General features: G+C 36.1%; 1 protein-coding gene across 2 annotated transcripts in view; it reads right to left on the bottom strand.

Moving 5' to 3' along the window:
* C20H5orf42 (chromosome 20 C5orf42 homolog) overlaps positions 1 to 17,510 on the bottom strand; it is a 104,631-nt gene that overhangs the window by 77,996 nt on the left and 9,125 nt on the right. For both annotated transcript variants that reach the window (XM_018065664.1, XM_018065665.1), the window contains exons 9-19: positions 16,962 to 17,144; positions 14,522 to 14,771; positions 14,111 to 14,266; positions 13,170 to 13,939; positions 12,385 to 12,593; positions 12,098 to 12,178; positions 9,264 to 9,428; positions 5,449 to 5,622; positions 4,424 to 4,652; positions 3,229 to 3,368; positions 804 to 1,021 (exon numbers count right to left, since the gene is read on the bottom strand). In XM_018065664.1, the coding sequence (XP_017921153.1) occupies positions 804 to 1,021; positions 3,229 to 3,368; positions 4,424 to 4,652; positions 5,449 to 5,622; positions 9,264 to 9,428; positions 12,098 to 12,178; positions 12,385 to 12,593; positions 13,170 to 13,939; positions 14,111 to 14,266; positions 14,522 to 14,771; positions 16,962 to 17,144 (2,575 nt within the window). The remainder of the gene's footprint in view (positions 1 to 803; positions 1,022 to 3,228; positions 3,369 to 4,423; positions 4,653 to 5,448; positions 5,623 to 9,263; positions 9,429 to 12,097; positions 12,179 to 12,384; positions 12,594 to 13,169; positions 13,940 to 14,110; positions 14,267 to 14,521; positions 14,772 to 16,961; positions 17,145 to 17,510) is intronic.

Below are 17,510 nucleotides of genomic sequence, written 5' to 3'. Positions count from 1 at the left end.
TATTGAAACAAAACTCGAAACATAACAGATAAGAATACAACAAATAACTGAAAAAAAAAAAGACAGAAGACAGATTTAATAGATAAAGATAGAAGCTGCCAATTCTGAAACAGTAAGAAACAACACCAGAATCGATTTAAACTGTTAATCAAATATTAAAACAATTTAAATGTAAACAGTTCACATTAACACTGTAAACCTTAAAACCAGCTAACTGTAATGTTACTATTTTCAAAAAGAGCAGAGGAAAAGGTCCTGAGAGGAATACAGTAATTGCGATTTACAAGACAGAACTATCAACTGAAAAGTACAGAAGAAAACAATGATCTTTCCAGTCAAAGAAAATCAAACTAAGTCTTTCCAGAGAGGCAAAGACAATGAGATGAATGGGTTCCAAATTCTGACACTCATTATTTTTCTACGGTAAACAAATGTTTATTTTTAAAATAATATCTGGATACAGAGAAACATCTATTAATTTTGTTTTATTATCAAAGTAATTTTAACATTTACAGAATGTTTACTATGTGTGCTAGACACTAAGGTAAAAGCTTTTTCAGGATGTCTCGTGTAATGCTCACAACAACGCTGTTAGAGGTACTATCACCTTCTTCATTTTACAGATATGGAAACTTAAACATCAGCTGCGTACAATGCCCAAGAAGACTATTCAGTTAATAAACAGCAAAGCTGGAATCCAGAAGTGGGCTTCAGAGCTTGCATTTTTAACTTGATGATTATTATCAGGTTGATTATTTTTAAAAGTGGACAAAATAAATGTTAAATTAAAAGGTTAAGCTTACTTCACTAAGAACAGCTGGCTGAGGACAATATAACGGAGGAGCTGGAAGATACAAGCCGACGGGCACTAAGCCCCACAGTCTCTTACTGAAGTCCTTGGCAGAGTCGATCAGAAGCTGAAAAGTCTCTGAAAGAATATCCGCGTCAGCCATAACTGCTGCTTTCAGTATTTCCTGCACAGAAGCAAACAGCAGATCCGCATCTTCTTCTTCAATGGGATCTGCCAAACACAGAATTAGGGAAAGCAGTTACAATTTATATTATACTCTTCCTTCTATTTTGTAGTTTAAAACTTCATATCTGAAACAGTTGACTGCCAAAAATAAACATATTGGTTGAAATGCAAAACACTCAAACTTCTGGACAGAAATGTAAGATTTTGTTACTTTTAAGATTATAGGTAGAGCACAAAGACTTTCTGAAATTCTACAAGATACTGTAACACAACTACAAAATAAACACATGCTTAGAATATAATCATCACTCAAAAAATAATAATAAAAGGAAAACATTAATGGGAAAAATAGAATGTAAGAAACACACAAAAATAATACAAAGCATTATGTGGAGGCAGTGAGACAGTAATTTTCGTTTCCTTAATACTCAATCACAGTACTTTTATAAAAGGACTTGTGAAGCTAAAGAAGCAAAAAAACCAAAAATATATGAAATAGCCATACAGTATGGCTTCAGTTTTATAAATATTTGTAAAAATGGGGAAATGTTCTAGAAGACAAAATGCAAAGAGATGCATGTGGCAGACCTGTAGACTTATGGACTTTTACATTAGGAATTCTCTTAAAGCACACCTCAAGGTATAGACTATGAAAACACTCAGGTACTGACTTTTCATCCCTGTCTGATATTCATGTTTTCTATATCCAATTTAGGTAAAAAATAAAATGTTACAGCTACAGCTGAAATTCCTTAGGTACCAATCCTATTTCACTTCCTATTTCCAGAGGTCGTCACCATCCAGAATTTAGTGTGGCTCTACTGGAACTCCTACTGAATATATGTTGTGTCCTCTTGTTCAATACAAAGTTTAACCTCTCTTTCATGTTTTCCAAATGTTTTCTTTTTATCCATATATGGATATATTTTATCTCTATATATATTTTGTAAATGTATACAGGGTTCAAATCTATTTTCTAGTTTACTAACCATCTGCTGAGTTTTTTGTTTTTAAATCAATCTGTAAAGGTATAATTTACATACACTAAAATTATCCTTTTATGTACACAGTTCACCCTGGTGGTCCAGGGGCTAGGACTCCTTGCTCCCAGTGCAAAGGGCCTGGGTTTGATCCCTGGTCAGGGGACTAGATCTCACAGGCCTCAACAGAGTTTGTATGCCAAAACTAAGATAGAAGATCTTGCGTGCTGCAACTAAGGATGGGAGCAGTCAAATATATAAACAAACATTTTTTAAAAAATACACAATTCAATGAGCTTTGGCAGATCTATCCAGTCTATGAGAACATTTTTTTCACTCCAAGAAGTTGTCTCATACCTCTTTGTTGTCAATTCCCCCCTTGCTGCTGTTGCTGCTGCTAAGTGGCTTCAGTCGTGTCCAGCTCTGTGCGACCCCATGACAGCAGCCCACCAGGCTCCCCCGTCCCTGGGATTCTCCAGGCAAGAACACTGGAGTGGGTTGCCATTTCCTTCTCCAATGCATGAAAGTGAAAAGTGAAAGTGAAGCCGCTCAGTCGTTTCTGACTCTTAGCCACCCCATGGACTGCAGCCTACCAGGCTCCTCTGTCCATGGGATTTTCCAGGCAAGAGTACTGGAGTGGGGTGCCACTGCCTTCTCCTCATTTCTTCCCTTACTCCTAGGTAAACACTGATCTGTTTCCTGTCCCTATAGTGTTGCTTTTTATGAAATGTTACATAAATGGAATCATAGAGTGGGTAGTTTTATTTATAAGTTCTTTCATTCAGCATAACGGTTCTGTGATTCATCCATGTGGTTGCATGTTATCAGTGGTTTCCTCCTCTTTGTTATTCTACATTACAGATAAATTACAATTTGTCTATGTATCCACAAGTTAATAAGCAATTGGGTTGTTTCAAGTTTTTGGCTGTTAGGAAAAAGCTATGCACATTCACATACAGGTTTTTCAGTGAACCTAGATTTTTATTTTTCTTGGGTAAATACCTAAGAAAATCTTTAAAACTTTAAATCTGAGCCTTTAAATGCATATTTTTATATTTTATCTAGAAACACACTGTATCTATGTATTTATTGTGGGAGAATTTTCAGATCATCAAAAAGACATTGCCAGAACTAGAAGTTCAGACTGGGAATTTTTTAGTCCTATTTTTTTTCCCCAAATATTCACAAACGTGTGGGTACTTAAAAGCTTTTAAAATACCATAAGCTTTGTATTAAGCTGATACACAGGTCAACCATACTTAGGTAACTCACCTGTAAACTGTTTGCATTTTGAGCTCATTTCATTTTTTGCTTCCAAAGAGGCTGGCTGACCTAGGAAACACTGTAGTTTTTCCTGAAAAATCCGTGCTGGAGTCATATTTAATGGTAGATTCAGACTCTTCTCCTTGGATCTGAAATCACATCAAATTAGGGGGAAATAATTACAAATTTTTAAAAAAGGAAACATATACACACCAAGAACTAAACATGAAATTTTTAAGGACCAGAGAAGTCCATGTTATTCATCTTGCGTTTAGAAAAGAAATAATTGAGGAAATGCTGTATTGAGGAGAGTACTGGGGTCCTCTACAATTACAGTACTGATATAGCTCCCCATCCTTAACCACTTACTACTGCCCTACATACAGACTCTCTCCAAATGAAACCATAAGTGCTTTGGGCCACATGCCTTTACTTCTGTTTGGAATGTTCTCTCTCCCTACAGCTACTTGCTTTGTCAAGATTCCATCTTCCCTTCATCGCCCATCTCAAATGACATCTCCCACATAAAGTATTTCCTGTCTGTCCCTCACTTGATATTATTGCTCTCCCTACCATACCATGGATGGGCTTCCCTGGTGGCTCAGCTGGTAAAGAATCCACCTGCAATGCAGGAGACCCGGGTTTCATCCCTTGGTTGGGAAGATCCCCTGGAGAAGGGAAAGGCTACCCACTCCAGCATTCTGTCCCAGAGAATTCAAAGACACAGCAATGCCATAATATTCATAAGAGTTAAAATGCAGGGATTAGTTTGATTAGCTTAAAATATAAATCCTGTTTGGGAAAGAGAAAACTCTCCCATTGACTATAGGCCCTTTGAGCGTACTACTAACAAGTAAAAGTGCTAAACAGATGTTTAAATACAGTAAGGAAACCTCTGAGCTGTCTAACACAGCCGACAATAGCTGCATATAGCTCTCTAAATTTAATTTAATTTAAATTAGATTGAAAATCCAGCTCCTTGGTCTTATCAGTCATCTTTCAAGGGCTTAATAAATACATGTGGCTAGCAGCTATCAGACTGGACAGCACATACAGAATATTTCCATCACCAAAGAAAATTCTACTGGACAATGCTGAACTAAGGATTCCACAAAATGTGTAAATACCAGCAATGAGTGAAATAAGAAACACTTTAGATTAAACCATGGTACTTTTTAAACTTAGATGTGCCTAAAATACATACCTCGTGAATTTGCTACCACGCTTACAGAAGAGTTGAAAAGCCACACCAACAGAAATAGATGTCTTCCAGTCTCCAAGTTTATGTGCCAACCACACGGCTTCTGGAACCAGGCCACTGATCAATAATAATTCAAGGGCATATTCAGCGGTCCACACATCAGAAAGATTCTGCTCTCTGACCGCACTGGCCACCTTAGAGTGTTGCAGAGGAATAAGTCGAAAGGGCTGCTCTGTGAGTAGATGAAAAAAAATGGATTAACTAGTTATACACAGGAACTCATTCCTCCCTACACAGATCTCCTTAATCAATACTTTCTACACAAAACCACAACAAGGAAGATACATATAAAATGGCCTAAAATAATACTTAACACACTCTAGAATAGCTTTTCTTTTTTTTTAAACACTGAAAAATGTGTCTCTTTAGTGGGTCATGCAGCAAATGTTGGCATTCCTAAAAAACTGAAACCGAGTAGACAAAGAAACAGAAGAAATAGTATCAGAGTGCATTATACAAAATAAAGGTAAATACATACAGTTTCATCAGATAATATAAGGACATGATTAAATAGGGCAAAGAAAAAATGACCCAGATAAAATAATAAAATGTCCAAAAATTAAATTCTAAACAAACTCCGGGAGTTGGTGATGGACAGGGAGGCCTGGTGTAGTCCATGGGGTTGCAAAGAGTCAGACACGACTGAGTGACTGAACTGAACTGAACTTAGAATACTCAAACTTTGTTCAATTACCACATTTTTATAGCTCTTTTACTTAAAAAAAAAAAAAAAAAGGAAACTGTATAAACACCAATGTGTCCAAAATTTGCTATTAAAAAAACTACATATTCAATAAAAACAAGTTCAAAGCAATTACCTTTCTCAGATTATATTCATTCGTAAATAGTCACCTACATGTCAGGCACTAAGCTAGACAGTATTATTTCCATAGACCAATGATCACTGTGTCAAATGGTTTTAAATATTATGTGCAAAAACAAGGTGAGAAAATTGGTTACTCTATTACCTGTTTTAACATGAAGAGGAGGAAGAGCATCCACACTGTGAGGTGGCAAAATGCACAGCCGTTGGTTGGTGAAGTAGGCGGCCATGAAGCGAGCCATGGACTGCACCACCCTCACCGCCGCTTCGGGATGAACACTTCCAGTCACCCCAGACTCACAAGGAGACTTCTCAGGAACTGCAGGATACACCAAATGAGCAAAGGAGATTCCGATCAAACTAACAAAAGTAGGAATAGTTAAGCTCCTAACATGATGCAAGAAGAAAATTATAATTAAAACTTCTTTCCAAGATCAACACCCCTGGCCTACACAAGGTAACTTGTAACAGGTATCTACATTTCTTAAAGACAATAGAACAAAAATAAAATAATAAGCTCATAATTATCAGCACATAGACTTAGGAACGCTTTTATGACTTCAAGTTACCAGTTTTATCTAAAAATGTGGAAGGATCTATAAAAACAATCCAGCCATAATGGACTTGCAAGCTTATCATTTGTTTCCCCTTCTTCCTCTTCTTTCTCATTTTCTTTCTTTAGTGCAAGGAGGCAGAGTTTACTACAAAGAAAATCTGAAAAGAGCCAGAATAGTGATTCTTCATGTCTGTTTCTGTATTATTAGTATACTCCCGTAACATTAACTCTTTACTATTAAGATTCTTTTGGGAGGTATGGACAAGGGGAACGTGTAGGATGGAAGGAAAAGGCAGAGGAGAGAGTCACATTATGATTTCTAGAGTGCTTCTGACATAAACTAGAGCAAACATGTCATCCCTATTTAAAAATTGAAACTTAATAATATAAACTGGATTCAGATATTTGAAAATAAATAGCTAAAAACTATTGAGTGAGTGAAAGTCACTCAGTTGTGTCCGACTCTGCGACCCCATGGACTATACAATCCACAGAATTCTCCAGGCCAGAATACTGGAGTGGGTAGCCATTCCCTTCTCCAGGGGATCTTCCCAACCCAGGGACTGAAGCCAGGTCTCTCGCACTGTAGGCAGATTCTTTACCAGCTGAGCCACGAGGGAAGCCCGTACGAGATAAATATTAAATTATTTTTTATGACATTTATGGCCCCAACAATGGCAAAGTATCTTTCTTTCTCAGAAGTCACTTGAGGCAATTTGCAGGTTGTCCAGTGGTTAGGGCTCCATGCTTCTACAGCAGGGGGCCCGGGTTCAATATATACAGAGGCCTGTGCATTCTCCCTGTGAATCACTGAACTTGAGGGGTAGTGCTGGGGACTCCTGACCAAGAAAGGATATGCTTAAAATACTCTAAACAACTATCATTAAAAATTAAATGCATTACCATAGGTTTAATTTATCTTGACAGTTATATCATATCATGACAATACTGCTGGAAAAAAAATCCAGTCAGCTAAAAAGTCACACATAAGAAAAAACAGTCACATATAAATGTCGTCCACTCAAACACAGGTAACAGCCCTTTCGGAGGGCAATCTAACACTAGGCATCAGAAGTCTTGACTCTGTAACCTCATTTCTCAAAATTTAACACGTAGACATTAGTAATGCTCACAAAAATTTACGTACACTGCCACATGATTTAAAATAGTAAGTAGGTGGTAACAGTCTAAAATATGTAGTAATGAGGAAAAAGCTTACTAGGTTTTTAAAAAGAATATTATTTACATTGGAAAATATTCACAACATTAAATTTAAAAGATGACAGAATATTAGCTCTGGTAATAAACATATGTGAATGCACATAGACAAAAATGGTAGCATTAAAAGTGATTTTAGTTTCTTTAAACCTTTCCATGTTTCAAAACTGTCTAAAAGGAACCTATATTACTACTAAATAAACACAAATTTAAAAAGACAAATATCATAGAGTAGGAAATCCATAAACAGTGGTTGCATATGGTATCACTTATATATGGAATCTAAAAAGATAATACAAATGAACTTATTCACAAAACAGAAACAGACTCACAGACTTTGAAAACAAACCTACAGTCACCAAAGAGGAAAGGTGGGGTGGGGGGAGGGATAAATTAAGAGTTTAGGAGTAAAATATACACTCTTCTATATATAAAATAGATAATCAACAAGGGCCTACTGTATAGCATGGAGAACTCTACTCAGCATTCTGTAATAACCTATGTGGGAAAAGAATCTGAAACAGAATGGATATATGTACATGTACAACTGAACCATTTTGCAGTACACCTGAAACGCAATACTGTAGATCAGCTATACTCCAATATAAAACAAAAATTAAATTTAAAAAATGCAGAGAAAATATGAGTCCCTGGATAAAATTTCATAGTATTCTACCATCTGTCCTTAGCCGCTCAGCTGTGTCTGACTCTTCGCGATCCTTACGGACTGTAGCCTGCCAGGTTCTTTTGTCCATGGGGATTCTCCAGGCAAGAATACTGGAGTGGGTTGCCATGCCCTCCTCCAGGGGATCTTCCCAACCCAGGGATCAAATCCAGGTCTCCAACATTGCAGGCGGATTCTTTATCGTCTGAGCCACCAGGGAAACTGAAGAATACTAGAGTGGGTAGCCTATGCCTTCTCCAGGATATCTTCCTGACCCAGGAATCGAACTGGGGTCTCCTGCGTTGCAGGTGGATTCTTCACTGGCTGAACTACCCAGGAAGCCCATTCTACTATCTATCTCACCTTAAAAAAAAAAAAAAAAAAAAAAAAAAACCACAGTGGCTGAAACCAAACAAACTAAACAAATACTGTTCCCCTGGACAAAAATGATAAACTGGTAAAAATCAAAGAAAGGGTTTTACAAACCCTCTCAAACTATTTTTCAAAGCCTTTTGTAAACTAATTTCTTTTGATCTCTACTTTCCAACAGTAAATGATTTTTAAACCAATAAATAATTAGTTATTAGTAAAAAAAAAAATACTCCATCTAGAGTCATGAACTCCATTTAGAAAGTACTGATATACTGGCCTATCTGACACAGTCATATGCAAAGTATGTATCTCACGGTCTACCACTGTAAAATAGCATTATAAATACATCATGTGCTCATTCACATAGATGTCTTTTACTCTGTTGCTATTGCTCAGTCACTAAGTTATGTTCGACTCTTTGTGACCCCATGGACTGCAGCTTACCAGGCTCCTCTGTCCATGGGATTTCCCAGGCAAGAATACTGGAATAGGTTACCATTTCCTTCCCCCTAGCGGATCTCCCCCATCCTGGAACTGAACCGGTGTCTCCTGTGTCTCCTGCATTGACAGGCTGATTCTTTACCACTGAGCTACCAGGGAAGCCCATCTTTCACTTTGGTTATTGCTTAATTTAAATACACCTTTTTTAAAAAAGGACAATACAAATATTCTACAACCTCTTAAACAGATTTTAAAAAGGCCCTGAATATGTCAGAAAGTGATTTTGATCACTTTAGCAAACTACCTTAAGCAACCATTAGAGAAAATACAAACATGTTAAGGAAAAGTACCTGACATTGGGTACCTGACATTATGTCTAACAAACAGGGCTGTGAGATGTGAGAGAACAGTTATAACAGTTCAGCAGGCAAGTACCGCTAAGCTGAGAGACTCAAAGGTTAAAAACAAGCAAAAACATGATCCTTGATGCTGAGAAGCTGACAGTCCAAAAATTCACCACAATGCAACAGAGCAACCAACTTTTATGTATAAGCAATTTCATAGCTAAACCTGTAAATACAAATTGCTAACATTAAACATACTGATTTTACATTGATGAACCAAAATACATTAAACCCAACAGATGGCATTAAAAGACAAAGAAACAAGCAAACAAACAAACAAAAATACTGATTTTTGAAAAGCATACCTGAACAATCTTCATTTTCTTTTACAGGAAGGTGGGACCATCTCAGTATTTCTCTTACTAGCTGATCACATAATCCTTGAGCATCATTTAAATTATAGTTATAGAGGTGGCAGTATAAAAGAGAAAGATAATAGCGAAGCTGAAGAAAACATGTCCTTCTTCCTCCTTAAATAGGGCAGAATTACACTTACATTAAAAAACATGTTAGCTACGTAATGTTCTTGATCTGAGTGCTGGATAGACAGAAACGTTCAGTTTATAAAAATTCATCAACTGTACACTCATGTCATGTGAACTTTTCTGTACCTGTTTCACAACTGAGTAAAAGAAAACAGGTCAGCAATATGTTCTTTTTCATCATAAATTCTGAACAATTTTATTTTCTGTGGTCAGGTAATAAGATGACTAAGAATTTATCCAAAAAGAGGCGCAAATGCTCATCTCAGTACTAACTGAGGTCCACTAACAACATCCATCTCAAAATACTATCTCAGTACTAAGGTCCACTAACAACATCTCTCTCAAGTACACACACTATGAAACAGAAGTGAAAGTTGCTCAGTCGTGCCCGACTCTTTGTGACCCCATGGACTGTAACCTACCAGGCTCCTCCATCCACGGGATTCTCCAGGCAAGAATACTGGAGTGGGTTGCCATTTCCTTCTCCAGGGGATCTTCCCGACTGAGGGACTGAACCCAGGTCTCCCGCCTTGCAGGCAGACACATTAACCTCTGAGCCACCAGGGAAGCCCATGAAACAGAAGGGCACATGCCAAAAACACAAATTAAAAAAACACAAGAGAAACCATACATATATCAAACAGACAGTCAAAGAGACTTTCCAGAGAAGAAATACTACCAAATAAGACTGGGTCCCTTGACCACTGTCTTCAAATATCTAAAAGGTGCTTAGGACTGAGACTGCCGGTTACCTGCCCCTTATCCACCACCCTGAGTAAAAGAATTCTAATTTTATTCGGAGTTCCAATGCACTCAGATCATGATTTCTTGCTAGACGTGGCCATGAGAAAATATGACAAAGTTCTTAGCCAAGAGATAATATAGTGTACAGCTGCCAGACAAGCTGTGTCAAGAGGCATCTCAGCCAGGAGGTGTGTCCTCTCTGGCCCCTCCTGCCTGCCTCCTTTCTGTTACCGGGATGATGCACGTGATGGCTAGGACTCCAGCATCCACGTTAATTCATGCAACAGCCTTAAGAGTGGAAGCAATGCACTAAGGATGATGGAGTAGAAACACTAAATATAAGCTTGAGTCCTTGATGAGACCACTGAAATACCAAAATAGCCCCAGACTGTCAACTCCTTGCCTCCTTTCCTAAGAGAAGTAAACTTCTTGTTGAAGGCACTGTTACTTTCAGTCTCCCTTACAAGAAACCATTCCAAATGGATACAATTGGAAATGAAATGAAATTAAAAGGTCCAGAATAAAGCTCATTATGAGAACTTCTCATCACACTGAATGCCACTCTTCTTCATCCAGATATACAATCCAAATCTGAGAACTGCATGAGACTTTTTTCTCTCCTTGGTCACAAGTTCACTTGATCAAACCTATTAAACATCTAACAAATGTGACTTTTGTTCCCCAGTACTCTTGACATTGCTTTGCTTCAGGACTTCTTCAACTGACTAATTTTCTTGCTTCTAGGTAAAAACCCACATCTCTATACCACACTCCAACAAATGGCCCTCTGTAATGTACCAAAGTGATCTTTCCAAATGGCCTATGTTTATTTGAAAAGCACTCTTTCTGTATCTTAACAGACCCCACTGTCTTCAGGATAAAACCTTCATCCCATGGCACTGCAGAGCATCTTTCCTTATCATCTATTCTCTCCTCTCACTTTAGCACTCACCACCTTATCCTCAATATTACATATATGTTTCAAATAACCTGGTCAACTACTTGCAATTTACCAAACTGCCACGGTTTCTCATGTCTTCTTGCTTCTGGAGTGCTATATCCTGTTACACCATTCCCACTCCTTCATCTGAACAATTTTCTCTCAGTTTTACATGTCTGTTCCTCCAGGTCTTCTCCAGATTGATTTTTGCACTCCAGTTCAGACTGTGCGCTCCCCCAGCAAATACCATAAAGCGTAATGAGAAACATGCCAGTTGTTTATGCAATCTATCCTCCACACTGTGGGCAATTTGAGGGTAAACTTGTTTATTTCAGTTATTCTTATTGTCTAATACACATAGCAGGCCCTTAATACATAGCCACAGCAGCCAGAAAATAAATTTAATAATTGGCTAAACCTGACCAGTAGTGGCAGTCAAGGTTAGCTCCACAGTCACTGGCTGAGAACCTCTATTATCTTATACCCTCAGCCCTAGATCATAAAAGCTATCACCAGTTTCTAGAATCCACATCCCTACTGTCTCATCAAAAACTCCATGTAGCCTCATAATAAGTCTAACTCACAGGAAATTCTTAAAGTTGAATTAATTAAGGGCAGAGAGCCTTAGCTCCAAGCTTCTATAAGTTGGTAACAGCACCTTATTTGACTCATAGTGTCTCTTGTAGATATTTGCAGTCTTACTAAATAACATTTTTTTTCAAATTTAGGATTTAAGTCTCTTTTTCACCCATTACCAATCAATCACAGGTTCCATCACTAACCAAAAAAAGGACAGAGGAGTCTTATCTACCAAGTAGATAATAGTCAAGGTACCTACAGTATGTATTTTATTTAGGCATTAAGAAATCGTCAGTTCTCAGAAATCTGAAATTATTTTTAAGAATAGCAGCATGCTAAAATATGGTCCCATGAACATTATGGCAAGTAACATTATTTTAACACTCCCTACCTTTCTCGCAGGTTTCTTGTAGAGCTTTCCTCCATATTTGAACAGATTTTTCATATGATCCTAATAGGAAACACTCTTCCCCTACAAAATTTTTAACCAACAGTTAGCCCTGGTTAATTAAATTACATTATAAAAATTTACTTGTTTTAAAATTTAGTGGATATAGCACTGCCAGAAATTACTTTGAAAAAAAAAAAACAAATAATTACAACCAATCAATAAACTCAAAGCCCAACAACCTACTATCACTTACGCCTGGAGTTAGAAATTGTTTATAAGATACTGACCATTGATAGATTTAAGTTCTAAGGTCTGGTTCAAGTGAACTCCAGCAGTCTGCAATTCAGCCTGTATATGGCATAACAGGGACTTGACAGCAGATGCTTCATGTGTCATCTTTTCAGCTAACTGCATGCCATCTTCAGGAACTCTTTGACTTAATTGCATCTGATACCATAAAGTCTTTCTGTACAATATTTTCCAGAGAACACTCAATCTGCACACAGAATTAGGTAATCATAAAAATAAAATTTCAGACCAGGGATAAGAATGAGTATAGCCTTTTTTTAGCCTTTACTAAGAGTTTAGTTAATGAGTATAGCCTCCTCATTAGTCTTTTTCTCTCCATGTATTCTTCCCTGAGGTAATAATATGCATACAACTGATCAGGTTCAAAGACAGCACGAAGTCAAAAAAATGCACGTTTTTTTAAACTTTCATAAATGTTTTATACAACTGTGGTCATTTTTTCTATAGTGCTTATCTAAATCAAATAGTATCATGATTGCCCAAGACTAATAAAATAATGTGTGTTGGAAAATGTTTGGCATAAATCCTAAAACACTTTTAAATAACATAAAATCTATGATGCTGAGAGCTAATGGTACAAGGTTTCTTTTGGGAGTGATAAAAATATTCTGGAATTTGGGCTACTCATTCTACAACCTCGTGACTATAATAGAAATGACTGAATTGTATCCTTTAAAGTAATGGATTTTACAGTATGGGAATTATCTCTCAATTTTGAAGACTCGACAATGCCGATGGTCTCCTAACAGTCAAGTCACTGTACCTGTGTCCTGGCTGTTGTACAAAATGTAATACTTGAGGATGAATCTCGAAAGATGAGTTCCAAGACCAGTTCTCCCAAGATCCACTGTCTTGAAACATTTGAAAAATGGGTAACACCAATGAGTCTTGCTTTGCTCTTCTACTTCCCTCAGCTGATGCTGAGATAACTTCAGGCTGAAGACTGTACACGCCATTTAAATGATCAGCTACCATTCTGAGTAAATGAAAACAGGCTAAAAGCTTCTCTGAGAATAACAGATCCTGTTGTTGCTGTGTTAGCAAAAGCTTTATAGTATTTGAGGTCAGCTTCACCAAATGTCCTACATCTTGCTTGTATCTCATATCCCAATACTGGATTGATAAACACTGATGAAAAAGTTGAAAGATACAAAGCACCCATGTATTATATTTTGAGCTCTTGCTTAAAAAAAGATCAAGTTTGGGAAAAGGACATTTTATAAACTGAAGAATATACAAAAAATGAGTGATACAAACTACTGTGTAATTTAACATTAAATTTTTTTCTGTCACATTTTTTGAAATTCCTATAGTCCATGCTGCAAGGAGATTTTTCTGGACAGAGTGCAGTTCTGTAACAGTTTTATCTGTCTCCTCAGTATTATCTTTTGCATGAATTGTATCAAACATAGAAGCAAATTCCAATCTTCCCTCCTCAACACTACTAAATAACAGATCATTTTTTTGGTTCCAAAAAGAGAATAAGTTGTTTGGAAAACATATGCCATCATCAGTTTCTTCTGCTTCAAAATCCTAAAACATGAGTGAGAAAAAATTATTATTAATATCATTTAATTTAAACTGATTATTAATCAGTTTAGTGCTATCAAATTTCTCTTCTCTTTAATAACAGGAAAACAAAATATGTTTCTTGGAATAAAATCAGTACCTAACTGTTCAAAATAAAACGTTGCTAGCAAGTACCTGCAAATCCGCTGTTTCTTCATTTAACTTCAGTGTTTCTTCTGCTTGCAAGAATTTGGGAACAGTAGAATCAGCTACATTTTCATCTCTTTGGTGCTTTAACAAGCTAGATCTTAGGGAATTCAGTGATCGCAAGTTCAGACCTTTGCCTTTTGGCTATAGAAGAAAAAAGATTTCCAAGAGCAAAGTTTTATCCATAACTGTACTACAATTATAACTTCTATAGATAAACATATACAATCCAAGGACACCACTGTCAGTACAGTTTTAAATTTAAAAAGACTGAGAATGTTGACATTCAGTGGGAAACAACACAATACTGAAAAGCAATTATCCTTCAATTAAAAATAAATATATTTTAAAAAAAAGACTGAAGCGAGCTTTTACTGATGGTACCAAAAAGCACCATACCTTACACAGTATCACACTTTCGTATGTTTTCTCAAGCCTCTGCGTTGAATCAAGTAGAAGGGATCTCATGAGCACTGATGGCGACAGATTATCAAGAAATCGAAGGGTTGTGACCATGTATCCATCAGAAATAATGAGGCAGGGTAATCGTGAGTGTGCTTTTATAGAAAATCTCTGTCTCATAGGGTCACTATCTGAAGCTGATGAATCTACAGAATTATTTGAATCTTGAAGTGTAAACTGCTGTGGTCTAGCAAACAAACATCAAAATTCAAGAATTAGTGAGAGGAAAATCTTTTAAAAAAACAATTATATTATTCCAAAGGAAAAACAAAACAAACATTTCAGAATGATGAAAAAGCAAGCAAATTAAACAGAAAAATATTAAATGTGCACAGATCTGTGAGGAAAACGTAAGTAATTAAATAATACAGAGGTTGGTGGGTTTTTTAAAATTTTCCCAGAATTGTGACATTTACCCTATTGTCTGTAATACTGTTTGTAATCCAGTTTTATATTTCTTTTAGAAAAAAATTGAGGCAGTTATTTTTACTATTAAAGACAGTTTAGCTGTTAACTTTCTTTCTTACTGTATATTTAAAAATCCTTGTAAGAATATAAATAGGAGCTGTTAGTATTCTTGTTATTAAGAAACATTTGGAGAGGATGATGATGAGTAAAATTTTATCAGCTTAAGGTTAAATCTGACTGAGTTTCCATATAAATGTATTTATTGTTACAGTGGTATACCTAATTCTGAATACTTAATATCAACTGATTACTTAATATCACTATTAACTTTGGGGTTTTATAAGTATAAAGAGAACAGAGAACCAAAATATATTTTTTTCTGGCGAGGAAAATAATCAACTATAGATTACATGAACCAAATGGCCCACAACAGAAGGTTGGTTTTAGAAGGTACAGTCTACAAAATTTATAAAATCATTAAAAAGAGACTCCATGGAAAGATGTATAAGACATACTGTCAAATCAAAAAAGCAAAATAGTAAACAGCATATATCATATAATTAATTTTGCTTTAAAAATAAATTAATGTTGTTATTGCACATGTTATATAAAATTTTCAAATTAAGAGGACAACACATTAAAATGCTAATAATTGTTATCTCTAAGGAATAGGATTCCAAGTCTTTCACTTTCGATAGTATTTAGTTTTGTAACATTTGATTAAGCTTTTAAAAATAATGAATATGTATTACTTTTGTAATCAGAAAAAACAATCCATTCTGAAAGATCCTAAAGACTAATTTTTAAGGAAAATGTGAGGAAATTTAAGCCAATTAGGAATCAGACCGTAATAAGGAAAAACATTTTCACTGCAGGAAGTGACAAGTTTTTCCATCATAATTATCTATTGCTAGAAATAAAGTAAAATCTTTGTTAAACATAATCAAGGACACATCCCTCCTCAGTTTTCCTTCTGTAAAGCAAAGGTAATGGATTAGTTTCAAAGACCTTATCCAATTTTTTGTTTTGTAAACAGCTATCTATATGTGTCTACCCAAACATAATAATATCAACATCAATAAAAACAAATATTTACTGAGCTCTTATGTTACGCCAGAACTGCGCTAAAGTAATTTAAAATTATTTATTATCTTGCTTCATTCCTTCAGGTCTAAGAGACAATTACTGCCGTCTTCATTTCAGAGTAAAAGAAAATGAGGCTCAAAGAGTAACTTACCCAAACTCACACAACCAATAAGTAGAAGAACCAAGATCTGATTCTTGATCTGACACCAAAGCCAAACTGCTACATGATCTCACAATTTAAAATTTAAATATGGCTGAATTCTAGAGTCTACTATCCATTTCCAACAACTTTCCCCTTTTTCCCTTTGGGAAAAAAGTAGACACATCCACCGGTGCTCAGTCGCTTAGTCGTGTCTGACTCTTTGCGACCCCATGGACTGTAGCCCACCAGGCTCCTCTGTCCATGGGATCCTCCAGGCAAGAATACTGGAGTGGGTTGCCATGCCCTACTCCAGGGGATCTTCCCAACCCAGGGATCAAATCCATGTCTCTTACATTCCTGCACTGGCAGAAGGGTTCCTTACCACTAGCACCATCTGGGAAGCCAGATACATCCACATCCCAAGTTAGATAAAAATTAAGTGTTCTGCTTTTAAAACAATAAAAGACGTATCACATTTTTATTAATTTTTATATCAAAGAAGTTACATTTTTTAATACAGTTAAATATTTGAATAACATATACTTACATTGTCAAATTTTCACCAGGATTAAGCCACAAAAAGAAATAGAAGAAAACTATAAATAAACAGATATTGAGATGACAGACTCAAAGAAAGAATAAGACAGTTTGAAACATGAAATCATATTTTTAAAAAATACACAGTAAAGCAATAACAAAAGAGAAAAACTATAAATAAATTAAATGATTTAAATATCTCACCTATATGTTATTAGTGGGTGAAGAGGAATAAATTCTGCTGGCCCAAATTCTATAGAGCAACCAAATGTAATTAACGTTAGCAATTCACCGTGGCAGGTCAATAAAACCAGGGAGCCACGTTTTAACACACAAGCCAGAAAAAGACTATCGTGAGTCCAGCTGACATCACCTACCCAGTATGACCTAGAAAAAGCAAAACAAGATGTTTAGAAAGGACCCTCTACAATGTCTCTGACAATTTATAATGGCCAAGAAGGGGTGAGATACTTCAAAAAATAAGAGCAAAGGAATGAATAGCAGGCAAATGTCACATACATTTTGTGTATCTTACGTCCCAGGAAACAAGTAAGAAGAAAGGAGTTTGCTCATAAACATCTAGTTCATACAACAAACCAATTAGAAATTCACTTACATTCATAAACAAATCGTAAGATGAAAATACTACCTAAAAATGTAAAGCTTTTAAGTCACTCACATTATAGCCAGAACAACTTCTAATCCTAGTGATATCCATTACTAAGATCTACTGGTAGATTTTGAAGGTCAATA

The sequence above is a fragment of the Capra hircus genome, chromosome 20 (assembly GCF_001704415.2).
Source record: "Capra hircus breed San Clemente chromosome 20, ASM170441v1, whole genome shotgun sequence".
Taxonomy (NCBI): Eukaryota; Metazoa; Chordata; class Mammalia; order Artiodactyla; family Bovidae; genus Capra; species Capra hircus.
Note: the sequence above shows the minus strand (reverse complement) of the source record. Positions and strands in the feature narration are given on the sequence as shown.